Here is a 17,772-nt window from a genome sequence, read left to right as displayed (position 1 = left end):
GTCAAATTCAATTAAGTCTCTATTGAAACCACCTGTGGTAAGAAGGGAGCCTCCTCTATTGTTGAAAGGAGAGATTTATCTCACTATACCATTGCCTAAAGTCATAATTTTGTAAGTTGTGGTTTCAATGACTTTCAAAAAAATTAGCCAACAAGACCAACAAGAGTAATGCCATCACCATATCTATCACTGTTGCATATTTTCTTGTCTACCAGATTATGAGGAGAAGGATACCAAAATAGACTATTATTGGACGACTTGACTTCAGTATAAAAATATTGTATCCATCTAAAGTGATAACATCTTGCATATCGAGCAGCATGTATAATACCTGATTTAAGGAATTGATGGAATCAAGATCACACAAATTATACAGAATGGCGAGACTATCATCTCTGCAACTAGATAGCAGATAATAACGCTAGGATCGACTGATATCAAGATATCAATCTAATTAAGAGTTTCATTAATTAGATGTTGAGATCGACTAAGATGTGTGATTAAGTCTTGATGTTAATAATCAATTAAAACTTTAAAGTCAAGTTGACAAGTGATTATGATAATATGCTTAAAGAGTTAATAATCCATTGGTTAGTGTATTGGAGGAATTTGCAAGTGGTGCAGGAGCACCTAAGGAAAGGCAATTCAATTTTTGGTTTTGGCTTGTCTAGACTCCAGCCAAGTCTTGCTTTCTTGTTTTGACCTTACTTGGTCTTTAGAGGTTGTGGGCAAATGGATTTGATCAGTTCAATCCATGGTTGTCCATTTTGGTTTGAAGTGTGTTTGGGTTCTGATGGAACTCTAAATTTTTGCAAAATTTAGAGTCCCAAATGCCATACTAGGGGGAGAATCTTCATATTCACTAGTGTAATCCTTGTCTTCAAGTGCGCCATACTTACAATTATACAGTTTCAGTTGTATTGTGCATATTGGAACTATTGTTCAGGAAAGTTGTTGAACCTGGAAACATATTCAGGACATGAACTGATTATGACTGGATAATATTCAGGAACAAGGAAGTGTTATGATCATAACAAGATAGCAATGTAAATATATATATCATTCAATTTTACCCATTGAGAAATTAGTATCAGGGTTGCAGGTTTGGATTGTTCAAAGAGTTATGACCAGGGGATACTTTTATATATATATATATTGGAGTCCATGATTAAATTGAATGAAGTGATAATACTGCCGTAGTAAGAGTAAACAGAGCAGTGAACAGAGATACCACATCACTATGGAAATGGTTTGCGAAGTTTTGAATAAATAGTTCATTATGATGCAATAGGGTCTGTATAGAGGAGTTCTGAATTTGCATCTCTCTTCTCAAACATACATCGATGCAGAGACTATATCAAAGATGACTTCTTGCAGCAATACCAAGTTTCAGTTGATGGGAGGTAATGATGTTTTTGCATTGAAAACAGAATAAATAGTTATTGAACTGAAATGTGGCAATTGACAAGCATTCAGTAATATGACTTGAGACAACACACCATACTGATGATGACATTAAAGACTATACACCAACAGCTGTAGAAGATGATAAATCTCGGTGTTATATACCACAAATATACCAAGTTCCATAAAAGTTGATTCAATGTTGATACGAGATGTTCAAAAATCAATCTCCGTGATTATTGCATATTCATCACGGGCTGTAAAGAAGTACTTATAATATATACAAATTGAAAAATCTCAATATAAGGCATATGCAATGATAAACACAAGCAATGTTGAGAGTTTCTAGTGAATGAACAAAGTTGGAACAGTGGTTACAAGACAATTACACAACAAAGAGCCATTGGGAGTAATTCAAGCATTCGAATGAAGTGAAGTATGCATAACAGCAATTAATGGTCAAAGTAAACCCAAATAGGGTTTATGTCTTCATAGATGCAGCATATTGCAAATACGGCAACAAACGGATTGTTTGGAAGAATATTAGAAGAGGTGTTAAGATAAATTAGATTCATCATGAATGTCCAGCCAGCAAGTATCAACTCTTCAAGCCAAAATATTCTCAAGAGAATGCTCGCTAGAATAATGGAATTCTTAATTTCCACGTCTCATAGAGCCGTCTGAGCATGAACAATATGTTTATGACTTCAATCATTCTTCAATAAATTTATTTCTAATTGATTTATTGTTATCGATGCAGGCATATGGAGAAATACGGAAGCATCCACGGCTAGACAGGAAATGATTTGCGACATCAACGATATTATACTCGAGGGTGATAGTAATTTTCAGAAAATTAATCTCTGTCCCAATATGGCATGGCTGGAAGCGGCTTTGGTGATTAGAAGATGCAAATATTTTCAAATCGAACACCAAAAGAAATCATGTATTGATGGACAGGTATGAATAAGCACACAGAGAGAGGGTGCTGGCTCAACATAGGATGAAGACATGTGTGCGGCAATATTGTATGAAGTTGCAGCTGCATGTTGGGCCTTAGTGTTACCATCGATACCCAGCCATAGAAAAGGTGTATCCAACACTCATGCCATTTCCGTGTTGAGATAAGCAAATTCTTTATCGGAAGCCTTAGTCTATGGACGTGCACAATCAAAGATGAACCTGAGAAAATTAGGGCTATGGAGATTCAAATATATTTATACTTTTAAACAAACCTTTAAAAATTAATCCTAATCACCGTTGAGGGTTAAAGAGGCATTAGATCATCCAAATATCAGTTATTTTTATAAAAAAGTTATATCATTTGTTAGGAAGAGGTGGGGTGCTTGAAAAAGAGTCTCTTCATCTTCTATAAATATATGATGTAAAATCAAACAAAAAACAATTCATATTCATATCAAATTTTTACATTCCCAAGTTATATATGCTCTATGATATATTTTATTCTTTCATTGGTAAAGAAATAATTTTTTGAACAAAGCTCGAGAATTCAGATTATTGAGTAAATATATTTATGTGATTCCAGAGTCAAACTGCATTGGATGGATCATCTGTAAGGAGTGTCTCCAGTGCAATTTTATTTCCGGCATGATCAGTAAGAAATATTTATTTTATTTGCTTGAAGCTTTAGAGTTAAAATATTATATAGTTTCGTCCTTTATAATTATAATTTTAATTTTATAAATAATTTATATGATAGGTAAGTGGACAGGATCAATTATAGCATTTTAAAATCGAACATCATAGATATTAAGAAATATTTAGTTGTTTCTGAATCTATGTTTGGTTTGTCTCCAAACCACAGGAGTTAAAATACATTCCAAACTGTTTTAAAATTGCGTCCATATATTTGATCTATCGCATCTTGATTATTAAATTGTTTATAATTAATGTGCGTAGAACTTTATAAAGTTGTACGTTTCAACTTATAATACTAACTCTATCGCCCATCAGCACTAGTCTTTATATTTTCCATAATTCATAATCCACATGCTGGCAATTATTTCATATCTTTCTTTTCAAGAGTTAATATATTCATTTGTTGCATTAATCTATAATTATTCCTTATTTAAAACACTATCACATTTATACAGTCATTTACTTTTATTCTCATAAATTGCAAGGTTGAAGTTTTCTATAACACTTGTTGTTTTGGGAAACTTTCAATACATTCGCATTCTAATCAATCTGCTTTAAGCATCTTGGATTTAAGGTAGTTGTCTAGGATTAGGTACACCCGCCTTGGTTTTGCAGAGCCAGAAGTGCAGAGGATTTGGATCACATCGATCAATCTCGTCAAGTTGGCCATTACTGGTTGGATATCCCAGCATCGAGCAGGCAAGGCTCATAGGATTCCACTCTATAGTTTGGGGAACCAACAGGTTCCTAGGTCTTAGGACTAGGACTTTGGGGTTTTGTACCCAAAAATGGTGTGCAAGGTTGGCATTTGTAGTGATTATGATCCTTAGGATGTTTTTACATATGGATGTATAAGGAAAAGGTCATTGGTCATCACTTCGGTGAGAAATGCTAAAAATTGTACAAGTTGTCAACTTGGCCTAGGAGAGAAAAAATGAGGAAAAATATGTAAACGGGTGTGGAAAAGGCTAATTCATGTTGGTCTTGCAGAGAAAGAAGTGCAAAGGATTTGGATCGCATTGATCAATCCCGTCAAGTTGGCCATTGCCGGTTGGATATCCTAGCATCGAGCAAGCAAGGCTCATAGGATTCCACTCTGCAGTTTTGGGAACCAACAGGTTCCTAGGTCTTAGGACTAGGACTTTGGGGTTTTGTGCCCAAAAATGGTGTGCAAGGTTGGCATTTGTAGTGATTATGATCCTTAGGATGTTTTTACATATGGATGTATAACGAAAAGGTCATTGGTCATCACTTAGGTGAGAAATGCCAAAAATTGTCAAAGTTGTCAACAAATTGTACAAGTTGTCAACTTGGCCTGGGAGAGCAAAAATGAGGAAAAATATGTAAAAGGGTGCGGAAAAGGCTAATTCATGCTTCAATGGCCTAGTTGGACCATTTCCACCTTGCTTGGAAGATTCCAAGTCCATTTGGTGAGAAATGCTCTATGTAACAAAAAGTTGCCATGACAACTTTTGAAAGTTGCATGACAACTTTGTCCTAAGGACTAAGTGTCGCAAGATAGGACCATGATAGTTATGCTAACTACCCGCATGCCCGTAGAAGACCTATAAAACCTTGGGAAAGACATGTTCCAAGGTTGGTTGGCACTTTTGAATCCATTTTGTGCTGAAAGCAACGTTCCTACTGTGCAATTTTCAATTTGACTATGTATTGGAGGCATGTATGCATTGATGAATTGAAGTTGATAGTTTAGCTCTAGATTGTTGTAGAGCAAGTTCATATTGTCCTTTTTCATTCAGATAGCTAGTTGATTTGGGATCTTTATATTAGGTTTTGAAAATCATTTAGGGAGGCACATTTTATAGTCCCTAGTCTGACTGGTTTTGTTAAAATGGCTCCCCCATAAGTTCCCACCGTGAGTTCTTCATGGCCTTTTGGGAAATGAGAGAGGAGCCTATGTACATATTGTATGTAGTTTTTGGGGCCCTGGAAAGCAGTGCAAGTATTTTAAAACAGATGCCCTAGGCAAGACTGTGTACCCGGCTAGGCAAAATCAGTCTTTGCAAGAAGCAAATGGGGGATTGAATGTATTGAATAGTTCAATCCAGTATGTGGAGGTGAAAGAGGGATGTATGAAGTAGAGCTGGTGAAGTGAGGAAGCTTTCATCATTGGTTTTAAAGTCCTTTTGAGTTGGACCTAGTTCATGCTTTTGTTTCATCCTAAAACCCTTGTTTTTAGGCATGAAAATTGCTTTCCTGTGTACGGACAAGGTGGAGACCTAACAACTGAAAAATCTTTTAGCTTTTCCAAAAGGGTATCCATATCAAAAGTTTGTTTGGGGTCTTGTTTGGGAAACATTTGAATTGAAGACCTAAAACTCAACTAGGAGGGCTAATCCTATTAGGCCTAACTGAGTAACTTTGGCAGTTCGAATAAGAAAGCTTAGAAACCCATTTGAACTCAGGTCCAGGAGGTTGGAATGGTGTGTGAACTTCATGGAGAAGTCCCTCACTTGTCAAGGATAGCCTGAATGCCCAGTTTGATCAGAATTCAAGATTGGCAAAGAAGCAAGGAGAATGCAATCGGAGAGTTTGAGTGCATGATTCAATGGTGTAACTTGGTAGTGAAGGGTGGGAGGATAGGAGAGCAATCCTCTAGAGGATAGGGTACCAAGGTGAACCCTATGAGCCTTGGTGTAAGCCTAGGAAAGTCCTAGACAAGGTTAGGACTAAGGAGAACAAAATACCCTGAGATTACATCAGCAAGGGACTGGAGATGTCTAAAAGATTCCATTCAATAACAAGAGGAACATATAAAGATTGAAGACCATCAGTTCAAGAAAACATTTCATCAGAGAATTTTAAATATTATTTCTTATCCTATATGGATTGCTCTGTTAAGAGCATATTGCCTCACGGCATCCTTGGAACAAGAACATAAAGAATTATTCAGAGGCGGAACCTCCAGTGCATAGATTGGTTTTTCTACCAGACACAGCTGGCGCTATCTCCATATTCAGTAAACAGCATTTTCAGTGCATATAATCATTGTTACACCAGATATAGCCAGCATTATTGATGCAGCTATAAAGTTGCATATCAGACACAACAACCAGATTGCTGTTGTAAGTTTATATCAGACATTGCATATTTTCAGTGTCACATCAGACACAATATTAATCATATTTATACAATTGTAAATCAGATACTGCAATTGCCAGTAGTCGACATTATTGGTATACATTCATTGCATTTTTCAGTCAAATACATTGAGCATCGTAATAGTATCAAACCTTGTCCAATTGAACAGATCAGAATTTATATTTATCTGACTTGCTTAAAATAATATCTGCTTAACATTATTAGTTGGAATAGTGGAATAATACCTAGCATTAAAAAAAGGAATGTTACAGGAGGGAACTGTGCAAGATGATAAGTATGTAATAGTAAATGAGTTAATTTTATACAAAGGAAAAACATTTTTGGTGACCCAAATCTGAGATAAAAAAGAAGGTTTTGAGAACTTTTCATGATGCTCCCTTGGCTAGTCACCAAAGATATTTCAAGTCATATACATCACAGATATTTCAAGACATGTGGGCAGATTCAAGAGAGTTTTTTATGGATGGGCTTAAGGATGATTTACTTAAGCATATTAGAGAATGTAAAGTATGTCAAGAAAACAAAAGAAAAAAACCAAAAAAAACTTTCCCTACTAGCCAACTGTGACTCTTGCCTATTCCCAATCATAAATGGTAAAGTGTTTTTAAGGATTTCATCACTGAATTGCCCAAGGTACAAGACAAAGATTACATATATTGTTATTGACAAATCAAGAAAATTCGCACACTTATTTGCTATTTCTTCAAATTAAAAAGCTTCCAGGTTGCTTACTTATTTGTCAAAGATGTATTCAAGTTGCATAGCTTGCCAAAGAACATTGTGAGTGATAGGGATTGCAGGTCCTTAAAAGCTTGTCTTCGAAAGAGTGGTTCAAATTGACTGGGACTGAGCTCACTCACGCCACTAATTATCACCCACAAACTAATGGAAAAACTAAAATTGCAAACAAGTGGGTGGAAGGTTACTTGAGAAATTATATTTTAAGGCAGCAAAAGGCTTAGACAAAATGGCTTCATATTAGAGAACAATGTTATAATACTTCTAGTTCTTATTATATGTCAATTAAAACATCACCTTTCATGGCATCTACGGATAGGGAGCTCCTAGCCTTATTGATCTCTTATTTTGTGACTAAAAGAGTACCAAGAACTAGAAATGTATTGTAGCAGAGCCAAGATATGTTGAAAACTCTACAAGATAACCTCCAGCGTGCACATAATTAGCAAAAGTTGTATGCTAATTAGCACAGAGTTAAGTGCACTTTTGAGGTTGTCATAGACAGCCTACTCTTCAAATTTATGGTCCATTTAAGATCATAAGGAGAGTTGGAAAAGTGGTTTAAAAGTTGGACTACAAGAAGGAAGTAAGTTGCATAATGTATTTCATGATTCTCACCCTAAAAGGCACTTGATCACAATATGGTTGATTCTGTTGAGTTCTCTCCCTTGGATGAAGAAGGGAAACTGATCTTGCTTCTTGAATCAGAGATAGAGTAACAAAATTTGAAGAATAGAAGCATACTAAGAGTATTTGGTGAAATGAAGAAATCTTCTAGTTGAGGATGCTACATGGGAAGGAGAACCAATTCTATAGCATCCTAATTTTGCAAAGGGCAGACTATAATGTCTCCTACTTGCACATATGCAATTGTTTCGCCATTAGCTTATTTTCCAAAGTTTTCTTGTAAGCTAATTGGCATTCAAAAAGGGAAATATTGAAATAATTAACTTGGCAAAAGCTAATTTTCAATATTTTAATTGACAATTTACATCTAATTATTCTTAGAAGGGTGTCTCTAGGTTCGAGGTGATGAAAATGAATCATAAAGATAAAGTGTCTCTAGGCTCGAGGTGATGAAAATGAATCATAAGGACGCTGCATATTATTTTATTAAGGAAATATATTTTTTCAAAAAAAAGCAACAAAAAAGGAAAAAAAAAAGTGTTTCGATGAAAAAAGCAAAAATGCATTTTCCAAAAAAAAAAGGATATAAAAGAAGGTTAGGTCTTGAGAAGAAAGGTTACTAAATTACTTTCATTTTCTAGTCTCTCCAAGCAAGAAATTGTATTCTTCATATTTCTTGAGCATGGAGTCTCTTTTGGAATACTAATTTTGAGGATGTAAAGTTGGAAACCATCCTAGTTAGATTTGGTTATTTCACCTAGAATGACATTTGTGCTGAAGCGAAGGTTGTTCCAGTTCATGCTGAAGATGAAGATTTTTTATAAGTTTCAACAAAGATTTTTTGCTCATTCTTAGTTACTTGAGTTTTCAGAGAATTTGATAGTAAGATTGTGGTGTGTTGGGATACAAATTTAGTTGTTGTTCAGTGGTTAGGCTTGTTTGCTCTCATTCTGGGTTGTTGTTTTAGCATCTAGAGAAGATTAAAAATATTCTCAATATGTACTAGTTCTAATTTGCACAGTATGACATAAGTACAGAGTTGTATCAGTACTATATCAGTCCCTTGCATCAACGTTCAAAGTATACTTCAGCTGGGATGATGAATACAAACTCTAGGTATGATATTTCATGCTTATTTTGAGTCTCATATTCCAACTTATTTTACTGTAGCAATCTGATCTTGTAATCTGAATATTTTAGCAGTATACCAACCATTTATGCCAAATTCCTTCCATGCTTCTTTTGTAAACCACGGATGGTAGTGCCACCAAAGGTAGATATTTGCATGTATTTTATCTTAAGAAATTGAATGGTTAACCACCAGTTCATATGCATACCATGTTGATAGGTCTTGGTTGGTTCACAAATAGATCCAATGTATTTCATTAGCTCGATTTGGAATTAGACAAGCTGATATTATCAACCATTTTGGTTTGAACTGGCTGAGACATTCTTCCGATGGCTTGCATGAATGCATGTTGTTTATTGAAGGAAAGTTCACTGAGGTTGGTTGTGCCACCTGCATGCTATGGTTGACTTGCCAATATTTCATTTTGTTTGCATACACTATAGTTAGTAGTGTGATTGAAGCATCGTATAATCTCACCTTGCCTACTCTATCATCTGGATGACCATAAGGTGTGAAGGCATTGTCTTTTATATCCAAAAAAGATTTGCTACATTCTTTGAATGTTGTGCAATGCTATATATGATGTGCCAATAGGAAAAAGATTTGGTGCTCCAAGCTGGGATGTCTACTATTGATCTTAATAAATTGAACCCTTCCAGAGGCAATAGCAAAGTCTATATTTAACCAAGAGATCTACACCAATAGATGCTTAACAAAAACCAATGTAAACCCTTGTGGACTCCTTTACAAGCTTCTGGTCATCACATTCAGATAAAAAAGGGCTAATTCTAACTGATTTGATGCTTTTAGATGTAACAATAATCTCAAAATGACTCTACCATTTACCACATGCGCTCCCAACACGGAACATAAACAAACCCTAACAGAAAATTAACCCACCCTAAAATATTGTTACCCTAATACCATGCTAGATTTGCAAAGAAAAACAAACCCAAAAAAAATGCTTGAACTACCTAACTCATACCCTATGTTGAGATTCAATTTTATAGCAACAATTGTTCTATATAAATTAACAGTTTCAAGAAACTTACATACGCATAGCCTCTTGAATAAAAACAATATCATGCAATTTCAAGAAACTTACATACGTATAGCCTCTTGAACAGAAATAACAATTACATGCAAATATAAACAATATCAGAAAAATATAGATCACACAAAAAAGAACACAAGACACCAAGATTTAACATGGTTCACCCAATCCCTGGGCTACGTCCACCAAACAGCAAGTCCAATATTATTACAATCCAGTAATTACAAACTAATTACAATCCGTAATCCCTTACAGCTCAATACCACCACAAGAACCAATTTTTGCATCACTCCTTATAAAACAATTCCTAACCCTAAGCCCTTTTATACAAGTATTTTTGCCGCTTTAGAGTTAAAATTAGTTACAACATGTCGGCCATAAATTGGCAAATATAAACAATAGCCAATTGGCGAATATTAGCCATTGGCGAATAGTATGTACAGTACTTCCCTAATCAGTCACCACAAACTAACAATCTCCCACTTGGGGACTAATCAGACTCCACACTAGACAAAAATCTCCCACTTGGAGACTGATCCTGTAGCAATACCGCTACCACATGGGGCTCCCACTGGATCAAACCACCCTGGGCTTTGCTATTCTTTTATTCTTGTTCAGTCTCGATGACCAATCGAAGCTAAAGAGGAATTCAACTTCTCCCTTGTCACTACCTTTGCAAACATATATTTTGAATTGTCATCTGTATGTATCTTATCCAACTTTAACTGTCCATCATCCAAAACTGATCGAATGAAATGGAACCGCAACTGAATGTGTTTTGTCTTTGAATGCAAAGCTGAATTCTTTGCAAGATGAATGGCACTTTGATTATCTGTAAGCAAATAATTATCCCTTTGAGGGTGTCCCAATTCTACCAAGAAGAATTGAAGCCATATCATCTCCTTGGCTACCTCTATAGCAGCAACATACTTTGCATCTGTAGTGGATAAAGCATTTACCCTCTATAACCTAGAAACCAAGCTCACTGCTGCCCCACCAACAGTTAATAAATAACCTGTAGTACCCTGTCTGGTATCAATATCCCCTGCCAAATCTGAGTCAACATAGCCCTATAAATCAATAGTAGAGCCCCCAAAGTGTAAACACTTACTGGATGTACCTCTCAAATATCTGAGAATCCATTTAACTGCATTTCAATACTCAATTCCTAGATGAGTCACATAAGTGCTAATGACTCCTACTCCATGTGCAATATCTGGTCTTGTACATGCCATAGCATACATCACGCCTCCTATAGCTGAAGCATAGGGTACCTTGGACATCTTATCCTCGTATCTTTGGACATATCTTCTTAGTCAACTTCAAATGATTGGGTAAAGGTTTGTTAATAGCTGTACCATTCTCCATAGAGAAACGTTGCAACAACTCAACATAATCAGCCTGAGATAGCATCAATTTCATGTTCTTCCTATCTCTACAAATCTTCATACCAAGAATTTGTTTTGCAACCCCCAAATCCTTCATAGAAAATGAATGTGCTAACTGGCATTTCAGCCCCTTAATATGATCCATGTTAGACCCAACTACAAGCATATCATCAACATATAAGCATAAAATAATGTAGCTGTCATCATCCAACCTCCTAAAATAAACACAATGATTTCAATGACACCTATTGTATCCATGCTCATGCATAAACCTGTCAAATTTCAGATACCATTGCCAAGGTGCTTGCTTCAAGCCATATAAACTTTTCTTCAATCTGCACACTAAGTTCTCCTTACCTTTGACCTCAAATCAGTGTGGCTATGCCATATATATCTCTTCATCCAAATCACCATGAAGGAAGGTTTTTTTAACATCAAGCTACTCCAAATGCAAATCTTCAATAGCCACAATACTTAAAATAATGCGAATAGAAGTTATTTTAACAACAAGAGAGAATATCTCATCAAAATCAATGCATTTTGTCTGTGCAAATCCTTTTACCACTAACCTGGCTTTAAATTTTTGCTTACCTCCATCCTCTTCTTTTACCTTGTAAACCCACTTATTCTGTAAAGCCCTTTTACCTGCAGGCAACTTGCATAAATCTCACATCTTATTTTTCAACAAAGAGTCCATTTCTTATTTCATTACAGACTCCCACTAAATCTTAGTATCCACCTGCACAACTTCATCATAACATTCAGATTCACCAGCATCGGTTAGTAAAATAGAATACAAAGAGGGAAAAAAAATTCTAGAGGTCAAATTAGCCTTGTTGACCGTCTAATATTCACTAATGTGTGTGGTATTTGTTGTTGCGGTTGTTACACATCATGAGGAATTGCTGGAACATCATCTTTTGGAGTATCATCCAGCACTACATAATCATCTTCTTTCTTCTCATGTTGCTGCAACAAATCTTTGTACAACACTTTTTTATTGAATATGACATCCCTGCTTTTTACAATTTTAGGATTTTCAAAATCTCAAAGCCTATAACCAAATTCATTAATGCCATATCCAACAAATACACATTTCTTTGACTTAGCTTCCAACTTGGTTCTATTTTCAAAATCTATATGAGAAAATGCTTCACAACTGAAGATTTTGAGAAAAGAATAACTCGCCTTCTTACCAATCCATGCTTACTCTGGAATACCACAACCCAAAGGAGTGGAGGGACCTTTATTAATCAAATATATAGCAGTATTGACAGCCTCCGCCACATGTGTAAGGGCAACCCAGCATGCCACCTCATGCTCCTTGAATGCTCCATGATAATCTTGTTCATGCGTTCAAACACTCCATTTTCCTGTGGAGTCCTTGGAACAGTTTTCTATCTACGAGTACCATTAATGGAGCAATAATCTTCAAATCCATGACTGCAATACTCATCACCATTATCAGATCTGAGACATTTTAATTTCTTACCAGTCTCATTTTCAACCAAGCATTTCCGTTTCTTAAAAGTTTGAAATACATCAGATTTTTGTCTAAAGAAATAAACTCATACTTTTCTAGTTGCATCATCAATAAATATAACGTAATAATGAGAGCCACCAAGGGAAGATACCTGAGTCGGTCCCCATACATCTGTATGTACAAACTCTAATTTCTCCCTTTTATTTTTCTTCTCAGTCTTCACAAAACTCACTCCCTTTTGTTTTCCATACACAACTTTCACATAAATCCATATTAACACATTTCAGACCTGGTAAAACTTTTTTTGAATGAAGTACTTTCATACCTTTCTCACTCGTGTGCCCAAGTTTATTGTGCCACAGCGTTGTATCAGAATCTACAACAGTTATTTGTTCTCCCTGCTCAACTGCAGCAATTGTTCCTAATCATTCTTTTTTCTCTGAAATAATTAAAGTAGAAAGAACGATATGACCTATACAAAGATATAAGATGCCTATTTTCACACATTTTGCTACTACAAAAGAACCTTTTGAAACCTTCCAATTTTTATCATTAAAAGTAACCACACAACCCTCATCACCAAGTTGTCCTGCTGAAATTAGATTTCTACTTAGCATCGAAACATGTCTTACCTCATGTAGTAGCCAATGATTCTCATTCTATAACTTAATCTTAACTTTTCCCTTTCCAACAATCTGACACGGTTCATTATCCCCCAAATAAACAAGGCCAATGAAATTACCTCTATGAGGTGTAGCATGAAATGAAGCACCAGAATCTAAAACTCATGAATCATTAACACTTTCTAATGACAAGCATCCTCTTCGGATTTGTTACTTACCACATTTGCCTCCTTGTTCCCTTCTGGATTATCTTCTTTATTGTTCTTTCGAGTCTAGCAATCTTTCTTCTCATGCCCTGTTTTACCATAGTACCAGCAATCTCTCAGTACTCTGAATTGAGACCGCTTCCCCTTTGACTTTCCTCTTGATTTCCCACAATTTCTAGAATTATTTCCTCTTTCAGTCATTCTACCTCTGCTTTGTGCGTTCAAACCACTTCTTGATGTAGATCCACCTGAGGATTTCCTACGAGTTTCGTCACTCAAAATAACACCAACCACATCATCATATTTTAGGGTATTAGATCTAGAAACAGAATTACTCACAGCCATTACCAAATCATCCCAGCTTTCAGGCAAAGAACACAAAATCAGGAGAGCCCTAATTTCTTCATCAAAATTAATACCCATAAAAGATAACTGACTAGTAACAGTATTAAACTCATTTAAATGATCTGCAATAGATCCACCTTCTGTCATTTTCATATTAAATAAACGCTTCATGAGAAATACCTTATTTGAAGCGGAGGGTTTTTCATACAATTTCGCTATGGTTTTCATCAACTCTTCCGACGTCTTCGCTTTTGTAATATTAAATGTCACTGATGGTGCCAGACATAATCAAATGCTTCCAAGTGCCTCTCTGTCTAAAAGATCCCAATCGTCATTTGTCATAGATCCCTGATTCTTAGTTTTTCCTTCCAACGGCTTCCATGAATCCTTCTGATAAAGATAGTCCTCTATTTGCATCTTCCATAACTGAAAGTTATGCCCATTAAACTTGTTAACCCTTGTCTACCATCGCTCCCACTCAACTGTGAGACTTTTCTGCAAAGGATAACTGAAAAAACAACCTGGCTCTGATACCACTTGCTAGGATTTAACAACAGACAGAAATAACAATTACATACAAATATAAACAATATCAAAAAATAATAAATCAAATAGAAAAGAACACAAGACACCACGATTTAATGTGATTCACCCAATCCCCCAGCTACATCCACCAAACAGCAAGTACAATATTATTACGATCTAGTGATTACAAACAGATTACAATCTATAATCCCTTACAGCTCAATACCACCACAAGAACCAATTTTTTCATCACTCCTTATGAAACAATCCCTAACCCTAAGCCCTTTTATACAAGTATTTTTGCCGCTTTAGGATTAAAATTAGTTACAACATGTCAACCATAAATTGGGCGAATATAAACAATAGCCAATTGGCAAATATTAGCCATTGGCGAATAGTAGCCCAAAAATGTTTTATGTACAGTACTTGCCTAATCAGTTACCACAAACTACACTACATTAGTTTCACATGATCAAGCAAGAATCTGCATGTCAGGAATAGTCAGTCATTAGCTCGAGCTTTGTCTGTTGCAATTTAACTTCATTACAGTGATGTGTATCATTCATTTAAAAATAGCAAGCTAAAATATCAACAGGTTTTAACATTTTACTCATTTATCCTCACTGACGCTGTCTCTCCTGAAAAGCCAACATCTCGGTAATTCCCAAACGATAATTGTCAATTTGATGTTTGGAAAAGTGAAACAAATTCATAGCCAACAGCACGCAATTCTGCAGCAGCTGAAGAGTAAATAGGGGTTACATAATTCCAACAGGGTGTGATCTAGCGGTAAGGTGGGGCACTTAACACCGCAATAACCCAGGCTTATATCCTGTGCATAAAAATAGCAGCTTGCGAGATGTATGAAAAGTGAGCAAGCTTCTTGGCTGGAAACGAAAGAGGCTAATTATTTAACCTTTAAATTCCCGCACGTAATTAGGAAAATAACAATACAACATTAATCACCCAAACCTTCTAAAAGCCGATTACCATCCAAGCATTAAGATAGCTCACAAAATTCAATATAAATTCTATCACAGTCTGCATACGCACCTCAACAGTAGAAGCCATGGACGATATTTTGATGAAAGCCAAGCCAAGCCAAGAGTAAAGGCAATTCCGTTTTCACGGCTAAGAGATTAAATATTTATGTTGACGTTATACTGCAATCTCGTCTTTTCGGTGTACGATGATAATCGTTTTATATGAACAGCGAGTCATATTTCGTATTATTGTTATTGTTATTGTTATTGTATTACAAAATGCTATTGTAATATCATTTTTATTTCAACTTAGTATTTTTATTTTGATTGTTGTATTTTTAATTTTTCTAATGTATGTATATACAATTTTTTATTTTTTAAATTAATAAAATTGTTTTATTTCATTTTGATTGGGTCAATTATAGGGGCAGATTTCTATGAAGCACTATCCCTATCCTTAGAAGCAATATTCTTAAATGTATATATATATATATATATATATAGGGGCAGATTTCCATGAAGCACTATCTCTATCCTTAGAAGCAATATATATATATATATATATATATATATATATATATATATATATATATATATATATATATATATATATGATGCAGGCAAGAGGGCGAATAATTAGGGTCAAGGGCTCACCCAACTATTCAAACCACCCTACAAGAGTTAACACAACGGAAGCAAACACAAGTGGATAGCAACCAAAGTAGGAGAAGAAATAATTATTTTTATTGATTCATTAAAATATCTTCATACATGCCCAACTGTAAGGCCTTCTGGGTTACGGCCCATTACAAATACATTCACATTCAAAGATCTAACTACAAATTCGCACTTTCAGTTCTACTCTCCAATCTTCTTCCCAAAAGCTTCTCCCAAAACAACTTCTCTTCCAGAACTTGCCTAATTCTAAGCCTGAACATTCTATTTATACTTGCCAAAACGGCTTACAGATCATACTAGAATCATTACATAAGAGGAAGGCCGACCCAACAATGGTCTGGACTCATCCCAAGAAAAGATCTTAACATAAATGTCGCGAATGAAATAAATCTCTCAAGTCAGCTCGCAAAATCACGTCTAAATACTGACACTCGATATACACTGGTTAACTCGGCACATGAAGAAACACTCGGCATGCACTGAGTAACTCGACATACATTAGGTAACTCGGCACATGAAGAAACACTCGGCATACATTGAGTAACTCAACACATGAAGAATCACTCGGCATACACTAAGTAACTCAACACATGAAAAAATGCTACAGTAACTCGGCACATGAAGGAATTGCTACAGTTACTCGGCACATGAAGAAAATAGGGTTACTAGGCACATGAAAAAAACAAGGTTACTAGGCACATGAAGAAAATAGGATTGTTAGGCACATGAAGGAATTGCTAGGCACATAAAAGACTACTAGGCACATGAAGGAACTACTAGGTGAACAAAATGAGCAGGATAACAAGGCAACCCAAGATGCTCCTACATCAGACAACCGAGGTTGAAAGAAATGATTCTTCTGAATCATTGAGATGTCCCAACCTGAGCTGAATCCAACTCAAATTGAGAAATCCATGAAGCATCTTCAATAGGTCTGTTCTTCCACTTCACCAAATATTCATAGTAATCTTTTCCTCTTGTACTCTTGCCAACTCTCTGATCCAATATCTTTTCAACTTCCTCAATTTGTTTCTTAGGATAATCATTTGGTATAACAACTTCATCCTCTGACTCATGATACTTAAACAAATCAGCAATATTGAATATATCCATTTCATCAGGTAACTCAACTTCATAAGCATTACCACTGTCAAACTTCTTCAGGATCTTACAAGGTCGAAATTTTTTCATCTTTAGCTTATTGTATGTTCCAACCGGGAATCTTCCTTTCTTTAGATGAACCATCACCTCATCACCAACTTGAAAATCATGGTGTCTTCTAGACTGATCAGCATTCTCCTTATACTTCTGATTGCTTTGTTCCAACCTCAACTTCACTTCTTTATGCAAAGACTCCATAAAATCAGCAAATTCTTCTCTTACAGCGCCTTTTTTTTCTTCACCAGCAACATCTCTCAAATCTAATATACCTCTAAGATGCATTCCAGTAACAATCTCAAAAGGTGTCTTCCATGTACTCCTATTCACAGAATTATTATATGCAAATTCAGCTTGTGCCAATACCATCTCTCAATTATTTGGCTTATTCCCAACTAAACATCTCAGCAAATCTCCCAAGCTTCTATTCACAACCTTTGTCTTTCCATCTGTTTGTGGATGGAATGTAGAACTAAACTTCAATTCAATACCCATCTTCTTCCACAAAGTCTTCCAAAAATAACCAACAAACTTACTATCTCTGTCTAAAATAATACTTCTTGGTAATCTATGCAATCTCACAATCTCTTTAAAAAAAAGTTCGGCAACATGCTCAGCATCTGATGTCTTCTTGCATGGTATGAAATGA

At 35.6% G+C, this 17,772-nt stretch overlaps 1 protein-coding gene across 2 annotated transcripts in view; it reads right to left on the bottom strand.

Annotated features, from left to right (window-relative positions):
• Nucleotides 1-15,437, bottom strand: part of LOC149567752 (glutathione S-transferase 2-like) — a 227,971-nt gene extending 212,534 nt beyond the window's left edge. For both annotated transcript variants that reach the window (XM_089821011.1, XM_089821012.1), the window contains exon 1: nt 15,358-15,437. In XM_089821011.1, the coding sequence (XP_089677137.1) occupies nt 15,358-15,375 (18 nt within the window). In that variant the 5' untranslated portion in view covers nt 15,376-15,437. The remainder of the gene's footprint in view (nt 1-15,357) is intronic.
• Between the last annotated feature and the right edge of the window lie 2,335 nt (nt 15,438-17,772).

Source organism: Cupressus sempervirens, chromosome 3 (genome assembly GCF_028749045.1).
Source record: "Cupressus sempervirens isolate cs-2001-9-10 chromosome 3, ASM2874904v1, whole genome shotgun sequence".
In the NCBI taxonomy this organism is placed as follows: domain Eukaryota; kingdom Viridiplantae; phylum Streptophyta; class Pinopsida; order Cupressales; family Cupressaceae; genus Cupressus; species Cupressus sempervirens.
Note: the sequence above shows the minus strand (reverse complement) of the source record. Positions and strands in the feature narration are given on the sequence as shown.